Source organism: Aulostomus chinensis, chromosome 16 (genome assembly GCF_037954235.1).
Source record: "Aulostomus chinensis isolate RoL2024-O1b breed Wild chromosome 16, RoL_Achi_v1.0, whole genome shotgun sequence".
NCBI classification, from domain to species: Eukaryota; Metazoa; Chordata; class Actinopteri; order Syngnathiformes; family Aulostomidae; genus Aulostomus; species Aulostomus chinensis.
In genome coordinates, this window is record NC_141335.1 from 8,948,269 (window position 1) to 8,968,734 (window position 20,466).

The 20,466-nt window shown below is 40.8% G+C and overlaps 1 protein-coding gene across 2 annotated transcripts in view; it reads right to left on the minus strand.

Moving 5' to 3' along the window:
• The window catches only part of adam12b (ADAM metallopeptidase domain 12b), an 80,997-nt gene that overhangs the window by 23,845 nt on the left and 36,686 nt on the right, over positions 1-20,466 (minus strand). For both annotated transcript variants that reach the window (XM_086180648.1, XM_086180649.1), the window contains exons 5-11: positions 17,790-17,866; positions 15,385-15,574; positions 13,795-13,860; positions 12,918-12,989; positions 12,395-12,564; positions 11,225-11,309; positions 8,278-8,426 (exon numbers count right to left, since the gene is read on the minus strand). In XM_086180648.1, coding sequence (XP_086036774.1) covers positions 8,278-8,426; positions 11,225-11,309; positions 12,395-12,564; positions 12,918-12,989; positions 13,795-13,860; positions 15,385-15,574; positions 17,790-17,866 — 809 coding nt within the window. The remainder of the gene's footprint in view (positions 1-8,277; positions 8,427-11,224; positions 11,310-12,394; positions 12,565-12,917; positions 12,990-13,794; positions 13,861-15,384; positions 15,575-17,789; positions 17,867-20,466) is intronic.

A 20,466-nucleotide genomic window follows, 5' to 3' on the forward strand; every position in this document is an offset into this window, starting at 1 on the left:
ATAATCTCTGGTCTTGTTACAGGGTAGGAGTATCCTGACAAACTGTGTCTCCACTCTATGCACACCACAAGAATGTCAACAAAAGCACCAAATGCTGTACGTCCCGCTAGAATTACAGCAGGTTCTAGAATGCAGTAAAAATATATTCTGTTCTTGAACAATGATTGGGTTGTAGTGGCGGTTATTTTGGCCCAAATTGGCAGTCACGGTAACTGTAAAGCTTTTGTAGTGTTTTTCTGGTTTAAAGACGACTCAAAGTCCATCCACAATTCCATTTTCTATACCGCTTATCAGTTATGGGTCACGGGGGGGCTGGAGTCCATCCCAGCTGACATTGTGACATTAGGCGAGAAGCGGGGTTCACCCTGGACGGGTTGCCAGTCCGTCAGGAGCAATTAGGGGTTCAGTATTTACTCAAGGATACTTCGACATGGTCACTGTGAGAAGTGAGGATTGAACCAGCGACCCTTCGTTTGCTAGATGGCTGCTCTACCGCAGACCATGCCACCCCTTACAATTCAAAGTGCTTTTACAATGTGTGTGCGTGTGTGTGTGTGAGAGAGAGAGAGAGAGAGAGAGAGAGAGAGAGAGAGAGAGATTCCCAACCACACACGCTTTCATTGAGCCAAAGTGGGAACTACATCAGGTTTTTTTCCCATCCACTTCTGCCCAAATCAAGTTACACTGCAAGATGGATTAGATCCCATGTGAGAAGAAGACATGTCGTCTGTCACGTATTATTTACCTTCATATTGTAAAAACCTATTTAACATTTAAAAAATTATTTTATCCCATTTGACATTTGTGTTTAATGCTGTCATGTTCTGTGTATGAATTCTTGAGATAAGGTCAACTAGAGGTTTTGTGAGGCCACAGTGGCCTCAACTTTTGATCATCACATTCTAATACGTTCATCCTTGAGTGAAATTGGAAGTTTCTGATAAATTTGACAAAAAACCCTGAATGTTGATATGATAGATGTTAGATGATGGGCCATCAGATAATACAAACCTTTCTGCGTTGTTGTCAGAGGTTTAAAACACAAACTATTTATTTATTAATATATTGACTGGATTTTGAATCACAGTAAAAAAAATAAAATCTCACCACTTCACAACTCTACATGTGAGGGATTACGACATTCTCTGTCATTTCTATGCCTGACTATTCAACAATGACTGCACATTGAGCATGGAGCAAAGACATAATTCTTAACGGAAATTTAAAATGATGTCTAATGTAGCCACTGAGTTTGTGTACGGCTGTGATAACTGCTGGACAGCTAATTTGCAAAGCTGGATCGGCCAGATCAGCCAGCTGACGTCTTGCCAGGTAACAGGTGTCCTCTTTTTCCCTCCAACAGATGCGTTGTCAACCTGACAGGAGGTCCAAAGGTGCTGCGAGAATATCTCATTCCTGCCTGCTGCAATTGTTCATGACAATGAGCAGATCATCCAGCCAAAGCTCTACTGTCCAGACATGGATGAGAACAAATGCTCAATCAGGAAGAGAATCTGTGGCGAAGTGTTTTTGTGCCATTGGCTTATATCTATGACTGTAAGGCAGATGGAGGAAAGTGATTTCTACCATAGCAAATGATTTAGTTTGATGCAGATATCGACTACTGAAGTGTGAAAAAAGCTTCAGAGCTTTTCTGGACTGCAGCAAAATGCCCCTGTGCCTTCGAACCTCAGATTAATGTATTCAAGGCAGAGAAGTCAAAGATTTGGATAAACCGATAAAAATACACTCCTGAAATAAATTTTGAATAATAAAGCTCCAAGTTCTTTGCTCTTAGGTTTGAGATGTGGTCTTCCATCTTTGTTTTTAATTTCAGCTTACGACATTTTTATTCAATAAAAGTTTGTATTCGTGCTTGTGTTTTACTCTGTATTTTAATGTCCTTCTGTGCAACTGAAGTGGTTTTTTTAAATGTGCTCTATTTAATCCAGAAAAAGCCCAGATATATAATTTGGAATAGACCCACAACGAAGGTGTTTATTATCACAGCTGAGACCACACGGCTGCTCTGCTGCTCAGAAAATGTGCTAAGCAGAAAGTGTAGGATTCCTTGGATAATATTGGCTTAAAGCCCTGCAGCCTCCCCAGGTGTAGTTTGCTGGAGTGGAACAAATTTGACTAAGCACAACAGTTACACAAAATTGAATTAGCCAGCCCCTCTCTCTGTTTGAAGGCAAATATGTCATTCATGTTTGAGAATAAAGATTGTTGCTTATTAATGTCACACAGCCTTGAAAATACTGTCGTAGAAAACAGAAAATGGATGTTCTCTACGCTGCTCTTTGGGCTATTATGACTAATGTTTACATGATCATGCAGAAAGTGTTAAAATTTCACTCAGTAATGTTTAAAGTTGCAAAGAAAAGCAATTATTCACCTCTGCCATTCACGTGGTGATTTTAAGAGAGATGGGATTTGCTTAAAGCTGCATACACATATATAGTGATCTAACTCGAACCCGATGAGTTTTTTTTTTGCAGCTCATTTTTATTAAGTTTAGTCAAGAGACAGACATGCATTCATTTAGCGATATTTTAGTAACTTGATTGCTGTTCCTTCTCGTCTCCTTTGTCGACAAAATCTCTAGAAGTTTTAGTGGGCCAAGGCGGGGGTCTTGGCTGTCTGATCCCCAGACATGGAAGCTGGCTTTTGGGACATGGAATGTAACCTCTCTAACAGGGAAGGAGCCTGAGCTGGTGGAAGAGGTTGAGCAGATATAGTCGGCCTCATCTCGACACATAGCTCCGGGTCTGGAACCCAAGTCCTTGAGAGGGGTTGGACTCTCTCCTTTGCTGGAGTTGCTCCGGGTGAGAGGCGGAGGGCTTTTTGATAGCCCCAAGACTCTCTGCCTGTATGTTTGGGTTTAACCCAGTGGACAAAAGGGTTGCTTCCCTGTGCCTTTGGGTCAGGGGACAGGTCCTGACTGTTGTCTGCGCTTATGCGCCAAACAGCAGTTCAGAATACCCACCCTTTTTTGGAGTGCCTGGGAAGGGTACAGGACGGCGCCCCAACTGGGGACTCCATTGTCCTATTGGGGGACTTCAACACTCATGTGGGCAATGACAGCGTGACTTGGAGGGGCGTGACTGGGAGGAACAGAAGGCCCGACCTGAACCCGAGTGGTGTGCAGTTACAGGCGGATTGGGGCAGTATCTGCAGTGATGCGGGTCCTAAACCAGTCCATTGTGGTAAAGAGGGAGCTTAGCCAAAAGGCAAGGCTCTCGATTTACCGGTCAGTCTAAGTTCCATCCCTCACCGTCACTGACTGATAGAACAAGATCGCGAATACAAGCAGCCAAATTTTTCTCAGCAGGGTGGCTGGGCTCTCACTTAGAGACAGGATGAGAAGCTCGGTCACTCGGGAGGGACTCAGAGTAGAGCTGCTGGTCTTCCATGTCGAGAGAAGTCAGTTGAGGTGGTTGGGACAACAACGAATATTACATCCAACTGCTCTCATATCTCATTTGAAGAATTTCAGTTTTTGAACAAAAAGACGTTTTTTCTTTGGTGTAAAGTTAAAAAAACAATAAAAATACAATATATTTCTTCATTGTAGGACCATTTTGTGAAACAAACAGACCTACAAATCCAGGTTTTTATAACTTATCTGTCAAAGCCACTTCTTTACTGAGACACGAGAGTAAAATTAATGATTGAACAGACACAGTTGTTGAGGTTTGAAAGAAATAGAAAGGAAGCGGCCTTTTAATAGTAATTTTTGTAATAAAGAAAAAACAGATTTTGTAGAATCAAATCAAACCCATACTGATTCAGGCATCCATGGAGGAGCTTTTCATAACCACTGCCCAGATTATTCCTGTCAGTTTGATCAGACAAGGGTGAAATATCAGTGTGGATGGAAGGTGAAAGGGTAGAGGAATTGGTCACATGAGGGCTTTTCTATTTCGAGGCTTTTCTGACTGACTGGCTCTCTCGTCTGCTCTACAGACTGACATGTATTTAGTCCGAGTTAAGCAGGAGAGACATGTCTGACCTTTCAGCAAATGTTAGGCTGCAACAATGGCGGGTTGGTAGAAAAGCACACCAAATTTACTATACTTACCCACAAGCAACCTAAATAGCTTCCACCCTAGAATGTCCTCCAATAATTCTACCGTCTTCTTTTTCACTCCTCTTGCCCGCTTCATCTTTCTTCCCAGTTACAGACACCGAAAAGTACTTTTGAGTTTCTCCACACGTTGCAACATGATGCAACTCCAACTTCAAAATGTTCATGTAAATTCTGTCCCTCTCATCTCTCCCTGAAGTTTCCGCTTGCTGAACAAATCTCTTGAAGTCAGGCTTTATGGCTCATATGCCTGTCATAAATGTCCATGTGTACCCCCCCCAAAAAAGAAAAAAATTCCTTCATCTTTCTCTGGTTTGTCTTCCACTCTCACCTCTTTGTTTCTCCATCTCTTTCTTTCCCTTTGTGTTCCTCTTCTTACTTTACGACTGAGAGAGATAAAAGACAAATAAAACCGCTGCCTCCTCCTCACGCCGCCTGTCTATCCAGGCAGAAAGCACCTCTCTGCGGATCTCTCTCTCTCTACGCTGTGGTCCTGATTGCAGCTGGCAGTGTCACTGATAATCACGTCATTTAGATGCAGCCTGTCCTCTCCTCCATTAGCAAGTCTAAGCTGAGAGTAACCCAAACACACAGTCAAGCTGCTTTACAATGTTGCGTTTAGCATTCTGGAGGCATTTAGGCGGCAGGTCAAAGGAGGGAGATGTTGTTGCTCAAATCATTGGTTATGTCGAAAAAAAGAGAAACCAGGCTGATAGTTGTAGAAATGCCATTTGGGAGAACTTGAACTTGGGGAAGTTCATCATTTTAATCTTTAAAGCTGACCCACAAACTCTTGCAAAATGTTTTCAGTGACAAACTTGCTCCTCGGTTGATAGTCTGATACAACAAAACATATTTCAAGGGGCCTTCACAGATTAAATTGAGCTTGAGTATCACTATTAGAGCAGATTTGATCAGTGAATTTAATGAAATGGTGAATAAGTTAGTAAACGGTTATATTTACACATCCAGAAGACAAGAAGCTTGGAATCCGTGTATATTTGGGTGTCTTGTATACATGTTACTCTGTATATAATGTTCTTCTTCTCTTTTTTTGAAATATTTGATATATTTTAATTGCTGTTTCCTTCTTTCTTGTAATTGAGCTGCGGGAACACACACATTTCCCCGTTGTGGGATCAATAAAGTTCTATCCATCCATCCATCCATCTTGAGCCACAAATGAACTAGAAATTTGATACTCATCCTACCCCCCCCCCCCCCCCCATATTTAAGTTAGCATTAAGCATTGAACACCAACTGTCCTGTACATTGCCCCTGAAGATTGTTAAACATGAACCACTGGTTCATTCAGAACAGCTATGAATTGATCCTTTATTAGATTCCGTTATTAGAATCAACAAACATCCTGCAACAGTGCCATATGAGCACAATCTGATAAGCAGAGCATGCTGAAGAGTAAACCACAGCTAAGGTTTGAATTTTATCCCAAAGTTATTCAGTTTTCACCTTCACCAAGAGGGTTAGGATTTGATTGTTTGTCTGATCAGTGGGATGATGCAAAAACAAACATCTTCATAAAGCACGTGGAGGTTCAAGGATGAGCCGTGACCTCTGGCACGTTTTCATTCATTTCTCAGGATATATTACATGTACCTTCACATAGGTTTTCTCTCCTTGAGTCCACTTGAAGCGTGTTTATTTACTGTGACTAAAATCACTCACTTATTCGGCTCCCGATGTAGTAGATGACAGGCATCTTGACTGAGCAACATCTAGACTGCAGTACAGTGAATTCTGGTCTATACACAATTTAAATATGAATAATTACAGAGAAATATATTGATATTTTGACTTAAACAAAATGTCACCTATAGTGGTGTAGAGATTCATCCCACAGAAGAGCCAGTTTTAGGGTGAAAGGTCACCGATCACAACTCTTAACTGTTTAAACTCTGGCTTGTGTAGCACCAGCGATGACTGCACTTTATTTTCTTCTAGAAATTATTAATGAGCGCTGTGACTCATTTAAACCCATTTAGATCAGATAATAATTTTTTCACAAATTCTCTGCATGACATCATTTGATATTTTTGGCGGGTGAGAAAGCTAAAAGTACAGTTGCCATGTTCGAATAAATATTTCAAAACAACGCTGTATAACATCCACTGGGGCTCAGTGTTCATCCTGCATTTTCTCTCTCTGAAATGAATGTTGTGCGCTGCGACATAGCAAGATAAGGTCACCAGTCACCTCCTCAGACAAGAACAATTTTGGTTTGCAAAAGGTTATTCAAGTTCTTCTGTGAGAATCTACGGCGATTTTTGTGTCACTCTTAAAGTGTGTGCTCACAAGCTGTATAGATTTGGAGATGGGAGACAGACTCTGGCTCCTGCTTGGACCCAAGCGCCTACAGCCAGATGTTTTCTGTTTCTGTTCTCGGCCAAAGGAATGTGGCAGAGTTATTGATCACAATACTATGACACACACACACACACACACACACACACACACACACACACACACACACACACACACACACACACACACACACACACACACACACTAAGGGTGATCACCACCAACCGGACTACAAAGCTGCAGTCATTGTCCAAACACTGGCTGGAGGATGTCACGGCTCACAACCAGAACAACGTCTTAGATCCAGCAACATTTCTCGCTCGTGTGATCACTGGTTTTGCTGTCCGTCTGTTAGCAGGATGACTCAAACGCTAGAGGATAGATCTTGATTACATTTGGTACAACAGAAGCACTCACTTTGTACTTGGGATTGATCCAGAATCGGATATGATGACGTCATATTTTGGCCGAGGTACGCTCTACCTGAGTGCCCTCTAGTTTTAAATAAATCCTTTCATTTTTAATTTATCTCCCCAGAGTTTAAAGGGTGTGTAGGTGCATGTGTGCAGTTTGTTGTTTCGTATTTCACAACCCTGAAAACTATTTAAATATTAATCACTTGAATAGCAGCTTATTGTCTCTCTCCTCCTAACAGAACAGTGGAATCTATTCCGAGCACATTCAGCTGCTTGCGAAAGTCTCCGTGAGGCGAACCCGGCTGGTGTCGGAGCGAAGGGGAAATCTGGTATTACGCTCTGGGTTCACCTTATCAGCTGGCTGTTTACTAACAGTCACAGAGTCCATCACTTGCAGTGGTGCCGTTATCTCAGCGACCCAGGCAACACGGGCAGAATACTAGAGCAACTGCTTTGGTCTCGGGCCGGCATATGTGTGTGTGTGTGTTTTTGGGTAGTTGTGTGCGTGCGAGGGCGTAAATTGCTCTCCCTCACACGGCAACAATTTAACAATAGAGCTTCATATGCAGAGGAAAATGATCTAACCTGTGGAACTAGTGGAAATCATTTCTTTCGACTGAGCAGGTGGAAAAGAGGTCTCTAATTTATTGAGATGATAAACGTTTCAAACCGAAAGATTTAAAGCGTAATTTTATACACCTCTAAACTGATGAAAAGCATGAAATCTTCATTATACAAATTTTTCTGAGTTGAAGAGTTTAAATCTGATGCAGTTTTGCTAAATTTGTGCCAAATATGATGTCACTGAATAACGAATATACTACATACGAAAGGACAATCTAAATCTACATCAATTGCTTAATGACATGAATTCATGAACACTTCCTCTCCAGCACAAGTAACATGACTTTTTTTATATTGTTTATTTTTTCACCTGGCGGCACGGTGGTGCAGTGGTTAGCACTGTCGCCGCACAGCAAGAAGGTTCCGGGTTTGAGCCCCTGCTCAGGCACGGGATCTTTGCATGTTCTCGCTGTGCCTGCGTGGGTTCTCTCTGGTACTCCAGCTTCCTCCCACAGTCCAAAGACATCAAGAGGGGATTGATACTTTAAATTGACCGTAGGTGAGGCTGTGAGTGTGAATGGTTGTCTGTCTCTATGTGTTGGCCCTGTGATGGACTGGTGACCCTTAACAGGATAAGTGGTAGAAAATGGATGGATGGATGGATTTTTTTAACCTTTGTTCAAATAAATACAGTAATACCAACCAAAGAAATGTGATTATTTTGACAGTGTGGTGCATTAAAGATTCAGATTCGGTTCAGCTGCCTCAACCAACAGGTTTGTGTATTAGAAAAAAAGAAGGCCATTGCAATCTTATTGGGTTTTTTTTTTGTGTACACCCCCCCACCCCACCTCACACAGACACACTCACAAAACAACTTCTCACCCCGTGGAGGGCGTCATGATGCAGCCTCCACGATCAACGGTCATCCTGCAGCCACAGCCGCGCTCTGGCGTGTCGTGGTTCATGCCAAAATTGTGTCCAAGCTCGTGAGCCAAAGTCACCGCTGCACCCAGTGGATTCTCGGAGTGATCCTACAACAGGAAAAATAAAGAGAATCCAGAATAGCAAAATTAATCTGGCACGCTTTGGGTTAAAACTGAAGTGCACGGTCACTCTGTAAAAGAAAGAGGAAAGGAAAGGAAATTATTCTTTCTTTTTTTTTTTTTTTTAAACAGCACAGTACCCAAACTCTGTTCCAGTCAGTGTACCATCAGCCCCCCTTCCGCCTTCTATTACTCATTCTCCTCATGGAGGCCTGAATTCATCTGCCATTTCATTACCCCTCCCGACCCAATCACAACCCACTGCTAGTGGAGACGGCTGTTGCAGAAAGTAAACCGACCACTGCATGACTCACGACGCCACAACTGTCCTTCGTGAAGAAGACGGACATAGAGAATTAGGAGAAAGATGGAGGTTTTACTTTCACCTATTTCTGTATACAGACAGGTAAAGGAGGACAGAGACTGAGACGGGGGAAGTGGACAAATGGAAATGTGAAGGCGCCAGAAAGAAATGATACTAACACAAAGACCATATCAACTTCAGCAGTCGTACTGTGATGGTGTTGTTGCGTTACTGCTTTGACAATTTCTGTTGTCTAAATGTCAAGAACTGAAAATGATTTAATTCAGTTTTCCATACTAATTTCTTTCAATGTATGTATGATTTGCAGTGATATATTAACATACATTCTTCTATTGTGACGATAAAGTACAAATTTTGAAGATTTTTATACGTTTTTTTTTTATATCATAATCAGTTATCATAGAATGAAAAAGTTGGTGTCCATGGCAACAGTAACCCAAAAATAATACTTATTTCCCCCGCAGCAGCTTCCCATTAAAGTACTTAAACTAGAGAAACACAAGTTGACATTTGTTATGAAGTAGTTACAGGAAACCCAGTGTGTTTGTAAGTGAACTTGGCAGTGAGTGCTGCTGTTCATCTAAGTGAGTCTACAAAACAAGACAACATCATTTTCTGCATTATTGAACAGCGGATCAGTCTGAAATATTGCAGGTGGAAATGGAACAAGCAGGAGCAGCCACAGTGAGCTGTTTGGATGAAGATCTGCAACCTTCCAGCCACGTTACCGGCTTTACTGCTGTCCCGCTTAACCGCCATCTCATGTTTGTGTGCAGTTTAAAATCAGATCAGCTGCTCACAGAATGACGGACTTCTTTAATATATAAAAAAATAGTGCGTTATTGTTGTATGTCTTCATGTATTGTGCAGATCAGCAACCTTGACCTTGGAGCACGAAAATCTTTTCAGTTGATTCCCTTAGAATTCTTCAAAAACTAGTCCTGCTGTCGTCACAAGTTACTGAAAATTACATCTTAACAGATGTGACTCACTGCTGGAGTGTTTTATTTACTTGTACTGGAATTATGGTTCTCTAAACACACTAATAATCATCTATATTGTCGTGTCTGGGTAAACAAAATAGACAAAGGCTCACATAGGAATCTGCCTAATTTTCTTTCCCGGCATTTTTCTCTCAAATTAGCAGGTTCTTTGTAGGGAAGAATGATGGAATATCTCGAGGAAAGGCTGCGAGTGTGATGAAAGACCGTTTAAATGAAACTGATTGAAAAACAGGAGGAAAGCCTGTTTAATATTCCTTCAGAATACAGTGACTAGTTTTTGCATGTCCTGCTGGGGTCTTTGAATGTTCGGTGAGAAATTGCAATCTTGGGTCATATGTCAGAGTTGAGGGCAAACTGAGTTATTTTCTGCTCTGAATATAGAGCAGCCTCACAGGGAGCTTAACAGGAAGGGTGGGAAAACTTTGCTTTGCTTTGCTGTCATGTTGTAGTGTTTCTGTATTCAAGTTTGATATCTGAGTCAGCAGAAATGGATGTCAGCAGCCACAGTCATTAATTTGAAGCTGCTATAAGCCATTGCTGTGATACTGAGACTTTGATAGTGTTGCTTGGTTACAACAAACTTTTTTCTTTTTTTTTTTGCAGTATCATTTCCATTCACGGGTAATAATAACTCAAGAAAAGAGTACTGCTGAAAGACTGTCACAGTCATCTAACCCATCCCAATCCACCGGAAGTTACTTAAAATATGTAATTTTATTAAATATGTAATTCCATTTCATTTAAAAGGATTAGATGCTCATTAACACAAATGTCAGTGTGTGATTTCAGAAAAGGTTCATCTCATACGCGCTTCTAACTGCTTTTTAATGGCCCTTTAATCTCCATCCGAACCATCTGCCATTTGTAAGTAACAGAGAAGAGCCACAGCCAGCAAAAACATATCTATTAATGGGAAGACACATCTGGGCTGGTGCCTAATGGAATTGAGCTGATAAGCACTTTGTGATTTGGCATGGCTGTCAAGTGGCAGAGCACACGGACCGACTAAAGGAGCGCAGCTAATTTACAATGTGTAATAATTCAGTGTGGCAAGGGTGATGCACGGTTGTGTGTAAAAAAAAAGAAGAAAAAAAAAGTATTTTGATTCAAATGTATGCCGATGTATAAAATTCATCACATCCTATAAAAATGTAAATGCGGTTTTGTTTAAGCGGACCTGATTTACATCCGCGGCTCAGCAGGCCTCTCAGACATATCAAAAGAGAGTCTGATTGAGTGACTGCAGTACTTACAAGGTCCTTACAAGGGTGTGTATTCTCCTTGGGGGTGTCAGTGATAACGGTGAGGGGTTGAATGTTGTGCACCATTAATCATTATCCTTAAAAGCACAATGTCCAGGGAGACATAAACGCCTCTCTAGCAAACCAAGCCTAGATTAAGTTAGAATATCTAATCTGAACTATGGTTAGAAGATAAGGCGAGGGATTTATACTCACCATGACAATGCCTCCCGACTGCTCAACTGTACACATGCTCATAATGGGCGCCATGCCGATGGTCGTGCCCTGGAAGTAAACACCACTGCAGCGGACAGTGGACAGAAGAAGACAGGGTGAACGGAGAGATCATATATTAAAGAGTTAGGATACACAGGATCAGAGCAGCAGTGGAAAAAGTACAGCTATATTATTGCAGCTGCTTCTTCAAAGTATCCATGTAGTTTTACAAGATTTACATAGTGCATAAAGTATGAGTTTCAGAAGTACTCCATGTCAAAAGTGGCATTTCAGGAAGAAGGTACGCTTATCAAATAAGACAGGTAAAGAGAGGTCGTGGATAACTTAGGGGTGTTTTGCTTTTTCTATTAAATTAGCTGGTATTTTATGAGTATTCATCTTATTTAAGTTCTGTATTCTATTGTTCGCTTTTAATGTCTTCTACTTCCTTTTGACCTTACCAGTGTGAAGCACGCTGTGAATCATATTTCCGTAGAAGGTGCAACACTAAATTTACTTTTACTGTTATTATTACCGTTGTTGTTTTTTAATTATCATTTTTCATTATGTGCAAAAGCAAATTCAAGAGTCCAAGGAAATTAAAATTACAATTATGTTTTTAGTCATATCCTGGTATACTTCATATTTCAAGAGTCTGGTTAAAGCCAGTTAAATATATTTCCTGAACACTCCTGAACACTTCCTGAACAAACACTAATCGGTTTGCCAATAACATCGGACAATATCAACCTGTCTTAGCTAAATCTGTATTGTTTATGTAAGGTCCAATACGTGACGATAGATTACAATTTCAGTGTACTGGTTTCCTTTGAGACTATAAACTATTAAAATATCCTCCCTCCATTATGCTTCTTTTTTGAGCTACATTTTTGGGATCATCCCATAAGAATATTGGTGATATGTATCGGGCCCCCAAAAAACCTCCTGTATCAGTCAGTCCCGAAACTTGAACATTGTTCTGTTTTTTGTTTTGTTGTTAATGTGCGTGACTATGTTTATTTATACTACACCAGGGTCCGTGACATCTCTGTCCCTGTACGCTGCTGTAAATAGTGAATGAAGATAAACATGAAACCTGAGCTGGAATATGTCCATGTGTTTATTCGTTTTTTGGAGCTCAATTTTCTTTCTGTTAAACTCATTTTCTACCTTATGAGCTGAGCGTTGTCATGGGGTTTCTGAGGCAGCAGCTTAACTTTCCGCCAGTCTAGGAACTCGTGCAGGGTGGTGAACGGATCCTGTGTGATGGGACATTTATCCATGTCACTCCACACCTCCAGACCCACTAAGGCCACCCGGATGTTCAGGGCTCTGTAGAACTGAAGCCACATGAATGTTGACAAGCTGAGAATACAACCTTGAATATAAAGGGCCAGGAGCTTTACAGGTTACACAAAGACCTTGTTCCTGAATCATATTTTGTGGTGGCACCCCTGAATCTTTCATGTGTTTCTTTCATGAGCAGAGCATTCGTAAAACATTCTTCCTAAATCCATCCACCTGCTAGCTTTGAATCCATATCTCTGGCACGGCATTTGTACAGAAAAGCTGCTGTTTTAATAGGACATTAACATATCCAACAGTCACCCCATTCATCTCTACTGCCAGTGACATTTCTCTTTTAAACAAGTAATTTATCCTCCCTGTGCAAAAGGCTCAGGAGTTGCTTTACCTTGTCAACATAATTGGCTATCTCTGCCAGCCTCTGTTTCACCTTCTCCACGTCCTTCCCCTGTTTCTGAAACTGAAAACAAAATTACATCTTATCACTGGCCAGACATTGGAAGACCCACAGCTGTTATTACTGTCAGATCAAAGAAACAACACAGAACACTAAAAGTTGGTATTTTGTATGAACACAATAAAAATACAGGTATCAGTGTGTACCTAAAAGGGTCCAAATGCTTACCTCGGGGTGTGTGTACCCGTCAGTTCACGTTGTAACCTTTTTCTTAGACAAAAGGCACACTTCTGGCCTCTGAAAGACCAATATTTTACTTTTACTTTTAGGCAAAGAGAACTAGATCCGCAGCCAGTGCAGGTTGCAATCTAGAAAACTCTAGATCCAGCTCCAGATCAGACAGCCTGCAAATCTTTGGTACTGAACTGCAGCGACATCAAACCGTCTATTTCTACCCGACTGTGTATCCACTTGTGTTAGCTTCTAAAGCCTAACAACCCTCTTGATCCTTTCTTCTTCTATTTATTTCCTTTCTTTCCATTCAGGTGGCTGGGATTAGCAGAGGGCCACTGGGAGGAAACCCCACAATGAGCTTGTGAGTGCTCACGGGGGACTCTTCTATATCCACATGGCTTCTTCCTGTTTCCTGTCTCTTGGCCAAGTTAGAGAATACAGCATTTCCTGTTAAAAGGAAGCGGCTGCCACCAGACCACACTGCTTGTTGCACACTGACCTACATATGCAGCTCCACAGGGACCAGCTCTAATGTTACTACTACTTAGCCCTCCTTCCCCTTTCTCAAACCATGAAGGGCTTGGTGTGGTCTCAGTGTGGTTTCTGGTAAATGGAAGCACGGCGAATACATTACCTCTCTGTTGTCTGCAACGATGATCAGCTCCACATATTTGGTGGTCTGCTGTGTGTGCCTTTTGTGCTGAAGTGAAACCAGAGACAACGCATGTTAGCAGTGTTTTCAGATTTGCTGAGATAAACGCCAATCAAAGGGTCCTCTTACTGCATGTTAATTCCTTCAAGACTCTGCATCATTTTAGGTGTTATCAATTTTCCAAAAAATTGTATTAAACAGCAGAGCAAAGGCAAGCGATTTTACAAAGAAGACCAAAACTCTGCATTTTTTTGGTTTTTATTGAGTCTTTCTGTCTGCAATAGAGGCTGATAAATCAAGATTTTAATGTACAGTGACAATATGGTTACCCCCACACTTGAGCTGGTCATTTATACAACTGCTATAGGTTTTGTAGGCTTTCATTTGGGCAATTTTTGGTGTAAATGGGGCAACTTTTTGGGAAATAATTGTGTTTTTAACTGTAACTTTTCACAGCGATTCCTTAGATGTGGGCACAGACCACTTTGAGAAAAAAATGTATTTCATAACTTTTGATACAGCTTTTTCTACTGCCCCTGGCATTTCTTTTTTTGTAGCTAAGCTAACTAGCAGTTAGCCATCCGGTAGCCGTCTGGAGCTCTCTAATGAGGAGAGGAGGGGATGTATTTGTTTGTCTGGTACTAAAAATGATGGACAATGAGCAGGTTTCTCAAAAATCTGTCATGACCCTTTAATGCTTTTATGCCTAAAAAAATATGAAGGATAAGTGCGACAATTTGGGAAATATGCTTTTTATTTTCTTATTAAATACAGATACAATTAAAAAGGTTAATCTCACATATTGCGCTGTAAATGAAAAGCTTTATCAACAGTGATTTCTTTGAATCACATAATCCATGATGAAGCCACATCATGTTGGTTTTACACATAGTATATTTCTGTATGAATGAAACAACCAAAAAAGCGAGCTGACCATTTCCCCACCTCCCAGTCTTTCAGCTAAGCTGAACCGACAGATGCTGGCTGAAGGCTCATATTTACTATGCAGATATGAAATTGGTATAGACCCTCTCACCTTGCTCTTGGCAAGAAAGCTTTAAGCTGTAATTAAGCCATTTTCAATTCCATTATGAGCACTGTACAGCTTAGAATGGCCAGGACCTCTCTGTTAAGGTAACAGACTCTGTCTCTGAGAACCCAAAGCTTAAATATTACTCAGGAGTCATTAAGGACTGTCCTGGCTGAGTTTAATTTTCTGACTCAAATGAAGTTTTTAATTCTTGGGAAATGGGACAGATGGATGCTGCACCTGCTCCATGAAATCTTTAGCCAAAACTCCTCTGCATGGGCCCTCAAATTTGGGCTCTAAGCTCAAATAAAAATGAGTGTAAAGCCCAAGGCAGCACCCTCAGGGACCCTCCCCAAACTTGCCAATTTGCTAAACTTTGGTAAGACGCCCATTTGTCTTCCATCAAATGGATGTCAATCTTACCCTTTGGAATCATTTGACAATCAAGCACTCCAAAAAAATGCTCATGTTAATGACACTGTAGCTTTGAACTACGGTATTCATTGGCTCTAACAAGATTAAAACAACAAAACTAATCTCACCCTCGCATGGAAGGACTGGAAGGGGCTTTTTATGTGACTTTCAGGGGCAAGTGAGGACATGTTGAAACCGTGACCACAAGCTCCAGGGGTCAGTGTGAGTTCTTCCACTCTGTAGATGAAGTGGGCACTGGTGTCACGGCCAGACACCGGCTCAATGATGAAAGTCTTATTTTCAAGTGCAATGAAGCCTCTGTAGAGACAGCAGGAAAAAATATATAAAGGTTCACAAAATAAACAATTCCTGAAATGCAGAATTTGATTGAATGAGACGTTCACTTTTATTGAAGCTGAATTTAACTATAAAATGTATTTTTCTTATCTTGGCACAAGAGCAAAGCCACATAGCTTCTAAATGCCAACCCTGTTAGGGTTGGAATTCCTACTGATTGCATGCACAGACGCCCTTCTGCATTCATAAATGAGTTCCATATTATCCACATCACCTCTCTTAATGTGCCCAATTTTATCAAAATGATCCCATTAAGGATGAATTCAGCATTTTGGAGAGATTGGATCCAAAAGATGAAGAGGTTAAGTTTATTTCATGCGTTACGTCTATAACGTGGAGCTTAAAGCACGCTCCTACCACTGGGTTCAGTCTTCACATAGTTCTGTTATAGCATCAAGGGCCATAACAAGTTAGATGAAAAAAATGATGCCAAAGGGTGTTTGTGTGCAGAGGGTGTGTTGCAGAGTGTGAGAACAAGCAGCATTAATTACAACCACAGAAGAAGCTACATGCAATGGAAGCCCTTTTAGTGCTATGATGTGGACTAATGCCCCATGTAGCCATTTCACATTTGCTGGTTATGATGCTTATGCTCAAATATGATTTGATTCCAACAGTTTTAGTCCCTATTAATTATTTAGACCCACAGAGAAAGTAGGGCTCCAGTTTAAAAACACCAGAGTGAGCTTTTACAATAATAGCAATAATAATAATTTTTTAAAAATCTGTCTTATATAGCGCATTACTAGGACCCAAAGTGCTTCACAACAAAAAAGGGGAAAAAGGAAAAAAAATCTAATGAAAATGGGGGAAAAAGGGAAGAGAAAAAAAAATCAGAGTAAGTCCTTTTAATATAGGCTCCCATTTGGGAACAATACAATTAACTGCAGATGACTGATGACGTCACGATATTTATCATTAACTGTAAATCTTAAGTAATCGTCACTCAAACGTAAGTTGTTTCATAACAGGTTTTCTTGCTGTTTTATTTAACAGGTTCATGTACATGTGTTTTGCTGATGCCCAAATCTTCAAGTAGGGTGATACAGGGATGATGTATTAACCTGCAAGTTTGTATTTTTACACTGGATTTTGGATTATTGCTGAAAAGTAAGGTCTGTGGCAAACAAAAGCTCAGGAGACCTTACATGGTTCTGGTTTGGCAAGATAATCTTCACAAATGAGCACCTTTTTTTAGGGTTAGGTGTGATAATAATTGCTAGTGCTAAAAAGCTAATGCTAATCTATGAGCAAACAAGTTTCACTTCTTGGGTTTGTTTGTTTTTTTTTCATGATGAGGTGTAATGTCCATGACAACTCCTGGAGCCAGAATGTATGTTTAGCCACTTGTGTGTCACTGCCATTTTTAAAGATACTTAAGTGTCAAATTCTCGAGTGTGTTACTAACTGTAAATGCACAGATTTATCAGCTCTAAAACGGAATTGGCTGATATTCACAAGGTCGGCCCGCACAAGGCTGCATGTGCTGTCCTGCCTGCGCCCGCCTGCAGCTGCATCTTCCTCCACAACTCTGGCAATATAACATGTGCTATGGGTTGCCTGAGTGTCCAGCACAGGTGCTGAGCACTTGTGTGGTTTGCTTTCAAACAAAAGTAATATCACTCGTGTGAGAGTAGCACAGTGCCTCGGAGAAAGATCAGCGACTTGCTGTTTGCAAGATAGGTTCAAGGGCCATCAGTCAAATTGTTATCTAAATATCTGTATCAGCGTAGAAGTTCCACATCAGTGCAGCCTTAGATATTTAATTTTGTATTTTCTATTATGAACTAATCATATAATATCCTCACCTTAACAAAAAAACATAAAAAAAAATCCTTTTTTATGGGTGGAGGAGGCAGCTAACTTAACTTATTTCAATGTTTTTCGGACTCAATCCTGATCCTCTCTATTGTGGGTTGTCACTTGCAAAAGCTTGACAACAATTACTGCCGATATGAGCACAGGGATTTACTGGATGCCTCTGTAGATAAAGACAATGGGATGTGACATTTTCACCTCCTCCTGCAAGTCACACGCTCAAACTTACAGATTTAAGGGGCTCAGGAACGATTGGCTCTGGTGACTTAAGTAAATATAAACATCGCGGTGGCAAATAGCACTTAAAGGGCAATGGTGAGATGTTGCTTGAATACAAAACATAGGATCGCTTTCTTACCGAAGGCCTGAGCAGGCGCTGAGGGTGACATCAGAATTTGAATGAGCCTGCACTTCCCCATGGTAGTAACAGTTATACTAAAAGAGATTAAGAAAGAAGTTGTTCGCCTGGAGATGGAAACATTCATACAAAGAAAGCTTCAACCACAGTTATTAAAAATGTACTACATTTAAAGAAAAAGGGAAAGCTGTGTCACATTTCGCTAGCTTTCACCCAACATCAAAAGAGCAGAAAAGGACAACATAGAGTCGAACTGCACTGATGCTGCCTTAAGTTATGTTCATTTCAATTAGCATGCTCTGCAGAACAGCCTCTCCTTCTACTTCGCCATACAAAAACAGGCCTTTTTAGATGAATGCAGCCAATACAGTCGAAGGGAAAGTGACATGAATGGGAGGTGACAGTAATTCGGTAATTGACGCTCTTTCATCATTCCACCACACTGATCCACGCAGAGAACGAGGGCATTCAAGAATCCTGAAAATGCTTGATTCACAGTACTCAGTGCTCCATTCTAGTCTGTTAAAATCACTTGTCACTAATCAAGATGCGTAACGTTTCCATATTTTACAGCTGGAGGAAACCCATGAAATATTTAGAAAAAAATACTTCTGCCCGGTATGATAATGGAATAGAGATTATTACATGAAGTACAAAAATAGAGCAGTCACATGTGCTTAAGGCTACATTTGACCTAGATTAGTTCACCTTTCACAAAAGAAAACATCAGGCAGAGAGAGGGATTGTCCTCCCTGGTTACCTCAGCGTGATTGTGACTTTTATGGTGCTTAAATATTTACCTCCACTGAGGAGGTCATGTTTTCACTGGCTTATGTCTGTTTGTCAGCAGGATTGTGCAAAAATTAAGAGTTTTTTTTTAAATTTAGTTTGACTTGGGATTTGCGGTGTAGAAAGAACGGTAAAAATCCCACTGTTGTGTTCTTGCGTGATGTACAACAACATTAATCTGCATTCCCTAGCGCCATCTAGTGAATGCAGGAAGTGATATTTGCACCACAGTTCACGGATGAAGTCTTTTCCCTCATGCAAAATCCATTGTTATAAGGTGTCAAGTCCCTCTCACTCTACTGGACAGCAGCACACTCCCACATGTGTGGGGGTGTGAGGGCCCGTTCATCGCTGCTTGCAACTTTAATTTCAATTGGTACATAAAAGTACCACAGGAGGGATGTTTGCTCACTTGCTTCGGCAGATATGCGCTTAGTGAGTGCTTTGTAGTAAGTTCATGTTTAGAAATAGAATATCAAATCCCTCCTAGTTGAGCCCCTTATGCACCTGTTTGTCACCAGGTGTAGCTTTAATGTTGGAAATATCAGTCTGTTTACACTGAGAGAAACACCCAAGACCATGTTTCTACTTTCTTAAAATCCAACTTGACAAATCTAGCATCTTAAGAATCTTGAACTTAATCTTTGCACTCCAGCAGAATTCAAATGCCTTGTCATGATTTATCTGCTTTGCTGTTAGATGAGGGGGCAGCTAAGTTCTTTCATCTTATCAGATAATTAACAGAATGTTTATTTACGGTGCACCTTTTTTCCCCCCTCCACACACATCACCGTTTAACACGGCTCAGTGACATCAGGTAGGAAACACCTGCAGCTACGTGAAGCTTATCTTCAGCAATATGGTGTGTCTATTTGATAGCCTGATGCAATGTTTGCAGCATCCTCCCACGCAGAATTAAAGGTGAACGAGAGAGCGGCGAACGTGCTGTTTGTATAATTCTGCGGGAAATGGGGCTGTCAATCATCGACAAATTACCAAACGTTTCTCCTCCGGGCTGTAGGTGACCTGTCACACTGTTGTTCAATTAAACCATGATTTCAATCCAGTTTAGCAGCAAAGGCCATGAGACTGTTAACGATGGTAGACGGAGAGAACGCTCGTCAAAGTCACTCATCACAGGAGTGTATGACAGCATGCCTGCTGAAACTACCATTCTACAAAAAAACTGGAGTATAAATATTAATGAATGAATCGTGAATTCTTGTTTGATTTACCATAGCTGTTTGCTTAAAATTCACAATTTACCCAACCTACTTTCATTTACCTCAAGTGATGTATACTATCATTTTCTGCCTTGATTAAATCAAGGCTGAGGTCAGGGGGAGGTGTCTTCATTAGCCCTCCTCCCCTCACATACACGTTTTCTGTTTAACTCTCTACCCAGGGAGATATGTATTGATTTCAATTTTTTTTTTTCTCTATATGTGTAAAACCTCTCAGCAATTTCTGGTAACTAAATGGGAATTCAGTGTCAGGACAACGAGAAGTTATATTACTTGGATGATAATTGATCAAAGCATGTGAACATAATCTTGCGACCAGGAATTCATCAAATTGAGGGAACAAGTCATACCTTGTGGCCATAAATTCATCAAAGCGTGGGAACAAGTAAAATCTTACGACCATGAATGACAAAATTTGTGGGTACAAACAATATCACGTAGCCAATACCTAATCCAATAAAATGTATTTATAACTGATATCTTGTGGCCTCAAAATCTTGTCTTTCTCTCTCTATCAGCGAGAACATTGGTTTAAAGGGGAATCTAAAATGAAATCCTGATGGAAGTGCTGGCTGAACATCAACGTGCATAAAAACGCAGCTTATCAACAAGTAGGCCAAAGGATAAATGTCCTGGTCAGCAAT